The 12,073-nt window shown below is 39.3% G+C and overlaps 1 protein-coding gene across 2 annotated transcripts; it reads right to left on the bottom strand.

Moving 5' to 3' along the window:
- Nucleotides 1-9,993: 9,993 nt before the first annotated feature.
- On the bottom strand, nucleotides 9,994-11,249 carry LOC147898850 (uncharacterized). Of its 2 annotated transcripts, none has more exons than XM_087379472.1 (3): nucleotides 11,003-11,249; nucleotides 10,782-10,872; nucleotides 9,994-10,686 (listed from the first exon to the last, which is right to left on the bottom strand). In XM_087379472.1, exons 1-3 carry the CDS (start codon nucleotides 11,073-11,075, stop codon nucleotides 10,575-10,577), a joined length of 276 nt encoding a protein of 91 aa, XP_087235598.1. In that variant the 5' UTR covers nucleotides 11,076-11,249; the 3' UTR covers nucleotides 9,994-10,574. The 2 variants fall into 2 exon arrangements, with proteins under 2 accessions (XP_087235598.1, XP_087235599.1); XM_087379473.1 differs by having other exon boundaries at nucleotides 11,007-11,097.
- Between the last annotated feature and the right edge of the window lie 824 nt (nucleotides 11,250-12,073).

Below are 12,073 nucleotides of genomic sequence, written 5' to 3'. Positions count from 1 at the left end.
CATATTGAGAGATATCCCATATACACTTTGGTATTCTAGTGTGTGTCTATCCTATATATGATTGTACTTGTGTGCAACATACATTAAGGAGTGTACATCAAGCTTATCAATGTGAGTCTTTCCATTTTGGTCTATTGCTCATTTCCATTTCCTTTCACTTTTATTATGTTTCCATTTGAGTATTATCTCCTCTCTTTCTCTCTCTCTCTCTCTCTCTCCCTCTCCCTCTCCACCATGTTCCTTCATAATGCTTTTAAAATAATGAATATTAAGTGTGTGATAATTTATTTTATTAATTGTGGATGAGAGCATATTAATCCTTCTGATATTTTGAGCTAGTGAAGCTATGTTGGGAAATCCCTCCAATTGTGAACAAGAGATGCTTTTGGATGTACTATTATTAGCTCTTTGCTTTTGAAAAATACAATTATATATACTCTAGATGGGAAGCAAGGGCCACCATTTAGAATGGGCAGATTAGACCCATGAGGCTCATTTCTCTTCTTTCTTTCTTGTTTCCTTGTTCTTGGTTTATATGATTTTGGTAAATAATGAATTTGTAAGCATGTCTAATTCTAGTCTTGTTACTGTGATATCAGATCATGGCTACGGTCCAAGGCTTGTTGAGAAGTTGATGATAGCTGATTGGTAAGTCTCCTAGTATCAAGGACTTATACTAAAGCTTGGAAACTCGAGAGGATGACTTAAAAGAAGTTTCCTTTGTACAAAAGCTTGGTCATTGACCTATGCATTTAAATTCCTGATTGCTAAAAAGTACCTCAAAATACTTGACAACTAGCCATCAACCTCTGCGCACTACTTCAATTGCCACTCACTCAACCACAAAATAGTGCCTCTATCCACACTCCCAGTGCCTTCTGCCCTAGCGCCATCGTTGGTTATCAAAATCTCTCTGTGCTGCAGTAGCATCATACCTTCTACACTTGCAACTATGTGGCCTCTATATTGCCTTTAATGTACGCTCGTACTCCTGCACACCAGTAGCTCTAGCATATTCTACTCTCTAATCAAGAGTAGCTAGCCTCCTATCACCTTCTACTGACTAATCTCTGCAATAGCCCATCAGAGTATGTTTCTTTGGTGGGCATCCTTTGAGTTTGCAATGGTAGCAAGGTTCCTCAATACCATCTATGAGTTCTGTGATGCAAGCTCTAGCTACACTACCCAAACTTGAGCATGAGCTTGATGACTATGGCATTGAAGATCTCCTATCCATGGTGCACCAGCAAGCTATCCACTTGCACCATCATGACTATTGTGTCCGTACAAAAAATCTCTCTTGAGTCCACAATCATTTGGAATTACTTTACGATTTTGAGTCACCATCCACCCTCTCAGGACTCCTAATTTTTTAGGGCTTTAAATGAAAATATTTTGCAAGCAGTTCTCGATTGTATTAACCTCTTGACCACTTAGCGTAACGAATCAATCTGAAAGGACTCATACGTCTACATTTGGACTAATCCTAAAACTCCTTCCCAAATGAAAAGTTTACTTTATAAAAATGTTATTCGAGAATCAAAAGTTTACTTTTTGGCATTGTCATTTCCACATAATAAAAATATCTCTCTATAATGTTGCAGCTAGTTTAGTCGTGGGTTAGGTTGGAGGTTAGCTATTTGGTTGGGTTAGGCTAGGTTGGTTAGGTTAGGTTAGGTTTAGGTTGGGTCAATTGGGCTTAGGTTAGGTTAGTGCTAACTAGGGTTCAATGGTTTAGTTAGACTAATTTAACCCAGTGTCCTATCAGCCCTAGGTACTAGCTGCCCTAGGTGTCTTAGGGACCCCCCCCAAAAAAAAAAAAACCAAACAAACAAAAAGAGGGGAAAAAACTCAAAATTCAAGCGTCTTTTAGGGGCTTTCCACAACCCTATTTGGGCAAAAACTCAGAATTTTAGCCTCTTTTAGGGGCTTTTCACAACCCTATTTGGGCTCATTTGGACCCTGTTGAGAAGCCTCTTCAATGACCTTCCTCCTGAGCATCTTCATCAACTTTTCTTCCGAGCCTCTCCATGACATTGTGTTGATGGTCAAAACTTCTATTTGGTGTAGTCCGTAAGACCAGGGGAAAACAAGATGAACATAACTGTGTTTGAGTACTCATTTCTACAGATGTGCCTATAGACGCACCTATAGAAGTGCTTTTAGACACTCTGTAGAAATTTAAAAAAATAGAAAGACACGTACATAGATGCGCTTAAAGACGCTCTACAGAATCTTTTTTTTTATAAAAGCAGAATTTTGTGTGGTTGAATAGAATGCTATGTATGTTGTGTATGCTATGTGGTTACAAGAATCCCATTTCCACATTGTGCAATTCAATTCTTACAACCAACTGCATATTAATTAGCACGATTCCAAGCACGTCTATAGCCGATGATTACAATTCTGAATAAAACTTTACAACTCGAAAACGTTTAGTTCACAAGGCATTCATTGATAGAACATTGCACATAGAAATTGAAAGCCAAAAAAATAAAAGGAGTGTATATTAATTCATAGCCCAAAAAGTGCTTGTATGTACATATAGCACGAAGCCAAGCCACGTCCTGTGGCTTCAAGTACAAAACATAAGAGGAGTGTATATACAAGAGAGGCATGAAGCCAAGCAAATGGCTTCTCCAAATTCTAAATCCAGATTTTTCAAGACCGTCCATGCCTCCTCCACTGTGGTGACATGTTGAATTAACGCCATGACAGAATCACTTACACTGCAGACAATAGAACACAATGCATCTGCATTTCTTTTTGTCCATGCGAGAATCTAATCTGTAGTTGGTACTATCTGTTGTCCTGCAAGTACAAAAAAGAGTAGCTAGCACTACTTCTATGACTAATCTAAGTTCTCCGCGTCCTTGCTCCCTTCTTCCTCATCTTCTTCCTCTTGATCAGGCCTAGGGCCCTATAAACGAGGGACAACATGTATCAATGTATGAAAAATTAAATCTTTATTTACAATATTGACATTATATAATTACTTTTAGATAATGATCTACCACTCATGAGAATTGACACAACAAAAATATATATAGTTATTTCATAGTTTGGAATTAGGACCAGGAGATAGCAAGACTTGTTCGATGATGATGTTCTTTCCCTACACATTTAAAGACAATCTTTGATTGATCTTCTTGAGCCACTATAATCTGGTTATACCCACTATAACCACCCATAAATGAGTACATCTCTTGTCCTACAACTTGATCCAAAACTCTGTCACAGTAAAGGGTATAGGAAATGGATCAGGAATTGTCTAGGCATTTAACTTCCTATAATCCACACAAACTTAGAGTTTGCCATTTTTCTTAGGCATAACTAGAATAGGAAAGAGCTAGTCGATATGATCAATGGCATATATGAGCCCAGCACGTAAGAGTTGATCCAACTAAGCTTTGACCTTTTTGGCATAATTAGGATTCATCCAAATCCAAAGGAAACCTAGAGCAGTGATAGTGTTTTGGGTTAAACACTTTAAAGTTTGATGATATGGTTGGTGTTCTCCTTAGCAAGAAAATACGATGGAAGCGCACAGGTGAAACATCAGGTAATACTTTGACTCTTGAGAACAGGGAAAGGTAAAGGGAGAGAGGAAAGAACTCAAGAAATCATGACAAGTCAAGAAGAAGAAAATCCAAATCCAAAGGGAACCTAGAGCACTGGCATTGTGGAAAGAAAGGACACTTAAAGAAAGATTGTTAGTTGCGAAAGAAAAAGGAAGGATATGGACAACAGGAGAATACACAAAAAGCAAATGTACTAGGTAATGTGTTGTAAGACGTCTTAATTCCTTCATTTCATAATATTAATGATGTGTGGATGGTAGACTTGGGGATTCATTTCATGCTACACCACATAGAAATATTTGTAAGACTATGTTCAAGGTTATTTGAGACAAGTTTATTTAGGTGATAATGAAGCATGTAAGGTTATAAGAAAGGGCAAGTTGCTCATAAAATTGTAGAATGGAAATCGATGGTTGCTGAAGGAGGTAAGGCATGTTCCTAAATTTAAGAAGAAACTTAATTTAAGTGAGACATAGAAAAAGGAGATAAGGTAGGTACACTGTATTTATACACTAGTAATGCTTACTCCTCTATTTCTTTAGCTTTTATAGGAGAAGATACAACTTTGTGGCATCATAGGCTTAGATACATAAGTGAGAAGGGGATGTACTTAGTTTGAAGCAGGTTGATTTGGATTTTTGTGAGAGTTGTGTTTATGGAAAACAAAAGAGAGGTGACATTTCTCAAAGTTGGGAAACAAAAGAAGAGATAAAAGCTAGAGATTGTGCATACAGATGTATGGGGTAGTTCCTTGGATGGTGGCATTCCGGAAGAGGCATGGAAAGATAAAAAGGTTAACAATTCTTTTATGAAGTTTTTTGTTCAAGAAGCCTTTGTCCATGTTGATAAGAAATTGAGAACAAAGCGTGAGGCAAAATCCAAGAAGTACATCTATACCAAATATGGAGGTAGTGATTTTGGTTGTCGTCTAAGGGATTATGAAAGTAACAAAAACTTTAGGAGCATGGATATAGATATTGTATTCAATGAGACTATTATATATAAATATCACTTGCAAAAAAGGAAGAAATAAATTGCAAACATAGAATACATAAGTCTTGATGAAATCATATGAGATGAAATTCCAAAGGTTGTAGAAGATGAGGATGTGCAGCAGTAGTAGGCAACAAGAACCTCAAACTTCTCCAAGTGCACTTAAAAGGTCTATGAGCATAAATAGTCCACCTGAGCAATTTTCTCCTCCTTTCAATTATGTTTTGTTGATTGGTTCTAGTGAACCAGAAATGTATGAAGAAGCAATGCAGGTAGAATACAAAAGGAGGAGTGGGAGCGAGGTGTAAAAGAGGAAATGGACTCTTTGCCAGCCTTGGGATTTGGTTCACTTGCCTATGGGAAAAATAGCATTGCAAAATAAATCGGTTTATAGAGTGAAGGAAGAAGATGGAGGAAAAAGGAGGTACAAGGCAAGGCTTTTTGTAAAGGGGTTTGCATAGAAGAAAGGTATAAACTTTCATGAAATATTCTCTCTAGTTGTTAAAATGACTTCAATTAGAACTATTTTGAGTCTTGTGGCTATAGAAGACTTACATCTTAAACAATTAGATGTGAAGATAGCTGCTCTTCATGGGGATTTGGAGGAAAAGATTATATGCAGTAGCCATAAGGATACGTGGTCAAAGGAAAGGAGGAATTGGTATGCAGGTTAAAGAAAAGTTTGTATGGATTAATGCAAGCTCCAAGGTAGTGGTATTTGAATTTTGATAGATTTATGGCAGAACAAGGTTATATTAGATGTCATTGAGACCAGTGTGTTTATTCTCAGAAACTAGACAATGGCAGATCCATGATCTTGTTATTGTATGTTAATGACATGCTTGTTGTAGGCTCTAACATGCAAAATATAAATGTGCTCAAGAGAAAGTTGGCAAATACATTTGCAATGAAGGATTTGGGTGCTACAAAACAAATCCTTGGCATGAGAATACCATAAGACTCAAAAAATCTCAAATCCTTGGCATGAGAATAACAAGAGATAGGAAAATTTGCTAAGTTGGCAAATACATTTGCAATGAAGGATTTGGGTGTTGCAAAGCAAATTCTTGGCATGAGAATAACAAGAGATAAGAAAAGTTGCAAATTGATATTGTCTTAGAGTGAGTAAATTGAAAAGGTATTTGAAAGGTTTGAAATGAAGAATGTAAAACCTATTTCTACACCTTTGGCTAATCATTTCAGATTATGCAAGGACATGTGTCCCAAGACACAGGAGGAGATTGACTTTATGTTAAGGGTTCCATATGCATAAGCAATTGGTAGCTTGATGTATGCAATGGTATGCACAAGGCTAGATATTGCACATGTAGGTATGTACAAGGCCAGATATTGTACATGCAGTGGGTGCTATGAGCTGATTTATGAACAATGCAAGTAAAGAACATTGGATGGCTGTAAAGTGGATTCTCATATATTTGAAAGGTATAATTGCTCATGCATTATGTTTTAAAGGTTCAAATACTTTTCTAACGGGATATGTTGATTCAGATATGGCAAGTGATGAAGATGGAAGGAGGAGCACCACCAGGTATGTTTTCGATGTAGGTGGAAAGTAGTAAGGTATGTTTTCGATGTAGGTGGAAAGTAGTAAGCTGAGTTTTAAAGTTGCAAAAGGTTGCTGCACTTTCTACATCAGAACTAGAATATCAGAACTAGAATATGTTGTAGTTACAAAGGCTAGTAAAGAGATGATTTGGTTGCAAGTTTATGGAGGAATTGGGAAGAAGCAAGAAAATTGCAACTTGTATAGTGATAGCTAGAGTGCTATTCATCTCACAAAGAATTCAACATTCCATTCGAGAGCCAACATATGCAGCTCAGATATCATTTCATTCAACCTATTTTAGAGTATGGACAATTGAAGCTAGAAATGATACACACTAGCCAAAATCCTATAGACATGTTGACTAAGATGGTAACCTGGGAGAAGTTGAGCTCTTGCTCAATTTCAATTGGTCTTCAAGAATGAGGAACAATATGAGAGATAGCTAGATCCAAAGAATTCGGTGAGTATAGTAATGGTGGACTTACTATGGTCATTATCCAAGTGGAGATTGTTGTATGTAGAGGTTGATCTTTTTTTAGAGGTGTTTTTAAGCCATGCTTTGGACCCAAGCATGTTAATACCCCCACTTTATAAAGGGGGGGTTTAGGGGGGTTCAACACCCCCCCTCCTTCTATTGCCGAGGGTTTCAAAGGGGGCCGAAAACCCAATGTGTAATTTTTGCATTTCACTTCCTGCACACTTTATGACATCCCCAACCAGCCCACACCTAATCTCTTACACATTCAAAAGTTGCAAGAGGGGGACCGCCATTCAAGAAACGGCCGCCAAAAGTCTTTGGAGTTATTACTTAAAAGAATGTTCAGTAATTCATCCTTGTCTTGGTGAACAAAGTTTCATTTCTTTTGGCGAACTAGAAGGCGATGCTCGTGTAACATGTATGGTTCACTTGGTAGGCCATGTTGGGATTCAAATCGGAGTTGTTAATGAAGAGCCTTACACTCATCATTGTACCATTGCGAGAGAGAGAGAGAGAGAGAGAGAGAGAGAGAGAGAGAAAGAGATGTATTAACATCTTCAAGAGACCTCAAAAGTATATGAGACAAGGTACAAAATATATATAACTCATACAAGCCACTGTGGGGTGAAGCAAAGGGCTCACTAAGGCTGTTGCTGAGTGCTAAGTGCTAAAATTGCAGAAAGCTAGTACAAAATGTAGGAAAAGAGCAATCAAGTACTACTCAGAACCAGAGCTCCAAGTACATGTGCAAGCTCTATATAGCCCGACTCCTTGATGGTCGTCTAATGTGATGCAAAGAGCTCACGTATCTATGTCTACCGGGGTGTCTCCCACGATGGCAGGGGATGCGGTCTCCTGGATCTCTATATCCGATGGGCTACATTGAGAGTAATGCCTTGTCTCTAGAGGTCACCTCTGAGGGGTGAGATAACTCATGCATGCTTCGGTCGCCCCATGTGCCATGTGCGGTCTTCGTGTCTCTCGTCCAACCACATCTTGGTGATGGGTCTCACTCTGCTGATCCATAGTTCTCTCGTCTCCTCAAGCTCCTCCCCCTCGATCTCATTTGTTGCTGGCTCGGACGCATGTCTACGCTTGGTCTAACTCGGTGTCTTGAGGCATCAATTGTAGCCTGCTGATCTTCCCCAAGGATTGTAAACATATTCTATGGGGGGAGATTGCAAGCAAAACCTTGTGCAATACTATGTGTAAAGGATTTATTATGGATGAATAATCTTAAAAATAAAGACATTAAGCAACATCTCAAGCAATGAAATGATGAGAATAAAGAGCTATTCTATGGAGGACATAGAGAGAAAAATCTTGTGCAATACACCATGCATAAAGCCTTTCTTATGGATTAACATTACACACACACACACACACACCCCTATACATATACATATACACCAACATATACACATAAATACTTAGATACGTACATATGTCTGTGCGTGTGTGTGTGTGTGTGCACATGCGCATAGACACACACATGTGCACACAGGCACACATACACACACATGCATGCACATATGTACATATATAAGTATTTATGTGTATAAGTTGGTGTATATGTATATAAGGGATTAATTTTTTGTTCTACCCCATTTATGCTCAAATTACAATATAGGTCCAAAGCTATTCGCCTCATTGAGTACCATGACCCACGTGAGCCTACTTAATGCTCAAATTCATTTTTCCTTTATTATAAGCAAGGACTATAATCAAGTCCTTGTTAGTTTGCAAACATATGCAGATGAGTGATCTTTGCATAGATATACATATGTCACGCGCTATTCAAGTTATTGCAAAAAATCTTTTTTATATATAGTAAGTGGTTAAAGAGTATATCCATTCTTGACCATAAATGTCAAGTGTACGTGCGTGTGCGTGAGAGAGAGAGAGAGAGAGAGAGAGAGAGAGAGAGAGAGAGAGAGAGAGAGAGGGAGGGAGAGGAAGGGAGAGATGACATGATATGATGTATTAAAGTCCATGGGAGGACCCTTCAAGATCTATGGGAATGGCAATCACTATTAAGACCCTTAGACCAAGTAAAAGAAAGTATTACAAACTTGCTATGCAGTATGAGTACTTGTTGGACTAGCTTGTTTGCTAGTTCTAGTAACTTGTTGCGTTGTTCCAAAACTTCTTTTAAGTAGCTTCCTAGCTTTTAGGCTAGTTGCTCCAATGGATGTTTGTGGTTATCTCTGCTTTTCCCAGATGATCCTCTCATGTGTACATAGGCTCTACATCTTAGGAGTACATGCTACTCATTTCCTACCTCCCCTCTAGGATAGATTTGCAAGCTCTTTCCTCCCTTGGGATCCTAGGTGTTGCCCACCTACCCCTCTCTACTAAGGTCATGTAAATTGGTTCTAATTTTACAGATTAGATGTCTTTTAAACATTGACATGTCTTCCCCAAGGTATTTTTGCATTGGTAGCTGTTTATTTGAGTTAATTTCTTGTTTGTAGAAAATAGAAGAAACAATTGAACCTATGCACCCAAAGACAAATTAAAACAACAAAGGAACCAAGAGAAATATCATGGTTCAAGTCACGATCTAACATAAATAATGTTATTATTATAGCTACACACTTTTAATGTGAACTACCTCATGAGAACTATTTTTGGACCTTCACTACATACATGGAACATAAAGGGCGTCTTCCGTTACTCTACACACATCATTTGGCTCACACTTTCAAAACGTTCATTTCATTTAATAAGCGGTTTCTTTGGAAAGCTACTAGATCTCCTGTACAGTTTTTTGCACCTGATGTGTGCCCAAAACCTGTTGGCATTGTGAGTCATCATCATCATGGTTGTCAAAACATTGAATGAGTTCTTGGGTGGATCTCCACACAATTGAGATCATTTGAGCAAGCCCATGCACCATCTTGCATATATACATACAGTATAGGAGTGATAAGTTGCCCACAAACACAAAAGTGAAAATTTGCTTGAGAAAATACAATGCCCTCCATGACCTTGATCAAAAAGTCAGAGAATACCACGAACTTGGCCAAGCTCATCGCCCTTTCTAATCATCCATGACAGATCACAATCACAACTGTCAACTATACTTGGCTTTTCTTTGCAGGCAAATGGCAGTACAATAAGCTTACGATGGAGCTCACTCCTACATACGTACAAACAACTTGAAAAGAATTCCACTCCTGCTCATTTTCAAATTCTGAGTCATCAAATGCTCGGCAGTCATACATCATATCCCAATATATCACTCATATTAGTTAAGAAGATCCTTTGATATCATACCTTCAGTCATGCTCACTTACAGTCTTCATAATGGCACCACTAAAGAAACAAAAGACACAACCAAGGACCTTGATGCATTTTAGAAGAATTCCACGCATCCTTATTTTCATATTCTGGGCAAGTCATCAGATGTCTGGCAGTTATACATCATATCCCAATCATTTGAAATACAAACATCCTTTGTTTTGTGGGCATAAACATATATCTAAAGTACTTCTGTGGGCAAAAACTGACTCCATGATAGTCCTCAATTGGAACCGACATACTCAAGAGTTTGACAGAAAAACCAACGTCACTTGTATGAGGTTAAACCTAACTGGGGCAGCATCCATAAATAACACTCCAAGGAAAAAATCACAGCAAATAGCATGGCAAGCTGAAATGCTGCTTGTACACTAAACATTTCGTTTTAGTGACATGTTACTCACACGCCCCGTAGGCCTGACATAACCAAATGCTTGTTAAATTTATCTGAAGAAACGCATACCTACTTCTGTGCACATTGATTAACAAAGGCACCAGCTATTGCACCACCTCAGCTTAGGACGATCTATGTTGAGTAAGCAAATAATGCCTTCAGGCCAGGTAATTCAGATGACTCGGAGGCTTACGAGAAAGTGGAAGAACAGCCTAACAAAGGCCATATTCTTCATTCCTTCACACGCATGTCTTCTTTTCACTCGAAATGTTTTTCATACCGCTTCGCTTTCTCTCCTGACTTATGCTCATAGTATTCTACAATAGCAGCTCCAGCAAGGGCTGCCAAGGTTAACGCCTGAGCATGCAACCTGCAAAATATCCAATCGGCAGCATCCAGAGAGAAATTCGTCACATGTAATGTTCAGAAATGGGAGGGTAGCTGCACAAGTGCGATTAACCTAACCTGGCATGGAGAATTTTGACACTTGGTTTCATGTGAGGCTTCGACCAGTTATATGCGAGAGAGGCCGCCACTCCCGAGGCCCAAAGTACGCCTGTAATTCATGACAAATCTTGACCTCTTAACATCCTGTGAACAGCGTAAGATAAGAAGAGGCACGGATTGCGCGAGAGGGGCAAAAGGGTCCCAAGCAATGAATACAAGCAGGATTCCGCAGAAAGTACCGACAGATCTGAGCTTGTGCTCGGCGATCCATTCGGTGACGGAATGAACACTACTCTTTGTCTGCTGCGACATTGCTGAAGCTTGGAAGAAGAGTAACACGTCTATAAGCACATTCGTAGAATTTTAGACACATGCAAGGTGTATTTATAAGCCTATAAGAACAGCGCAACAAGCGAGCGGGCGTGTCTTTTTTTGGGAGGATGGAATAGAAGCATGCCGTGTCGTGTATACCAAGGAGTGGTCCGAGTGTCGTGTATACCAAGGAGTGGTCGGACCAGTAAATGTAGTTTGTATCGCTCATGGCATTCCTCTGTCTTGGCGGGTTGACCTATGAATTGTCGTTGGTTGGGAGATCAATTGGTGCATGCCATGCATTTGCATGAAATGTGCAAGAGCATTGAGGTCGTGGTAAGTGTTATTGTAACAAATGTTGAAGTTGTTATGGTTGACATGGAGCATAAGTTGGCAGAGGCCGTGTAAGAGGGAGTTCACTTTTGCTTTAGGTGATTTGTAAACGTTGATAATTGTGATGGTGTCGAATTGGGAGTCATTGAAAGTGGTCAGTAAACACTCTACACCCTGTGCGTGGAAGAATTTATTTTCCACCAGAACAACGTTTTCCGTGTAGCATGTGGTAATGCCCAAGCCTTGTGTGGGATAGAAGTTGCATGTGTGTTGAGCTCCTCCAAGCATAAAATAGTTGCAGCACGGATGCTGGAAGAAGACATGTTACGTCAGCCATAATCACGAAAGCCTGAGGCTTGGTTATGATGAGGCAGGAGACCAAGAGGGCTTGACAACACTTGGAGTTGATGGAGCTTGAGGGCTTGGGTCTAGGATTATTCCTAGGCCTAGGCATTAATGAAAGCTACAATGGTAAGGTCCCTTGTGGGACACGTAGCACTAACATTTGGGAAGTGCTAGGAGCAGAATTCGTCTTTTGTTTGGCGCAACTTAAGGCATGGTCTCTCGTTATCATTCTTCTGGAACAGCTTTCCACGGTCTACGGCGATGCGTCTTTATTGCTACAAAAATCAATACGGGATGGGAGTCACGCAAACAAAAAATTC

Source organism: Dipteris shenzhenensis, chromosome 9 (assembly GCF_047967505.1).
Source record: "Dipteris shenzhenensis isolate YYH24624 ecotype China chromosome 9, Dip_SZ_1.0, whole genome shotgun sequence".
NCBI lineage: Eukaryota > Viridiplantae > Streptophyta > Polypodiopsida > Gleicheniales > Dipteridaceae > Dipteris > Dipteris shenzhenensis.
This window is presented reverse-complemented; position numbering and strand designations above follow the sequence as displayed.

Coding starts and splice junctions, on each gene's coding strand:
- LOC147898850 (XM_087379472.1), bottom strand. CDS start 11,075: ATGTCGCAGCAGACAAAGAGTAGTGTTCATTCCGTCACCGAATGGATC. Junction 10,873..11,002: donor GCACAAGCTCAGATCTGTCG/GTACTTTCTGCG, acceptor CATGAATTACAG/GCGTACTTTGGGCCTCGGGA. Junction 10,687..10,781: donor GTCAAAATTCTCCATGCCAG/GTTAGGTTAATC, acceptor GATATTTTGCAG/GTTGCATGCTCAGGCGTTAA.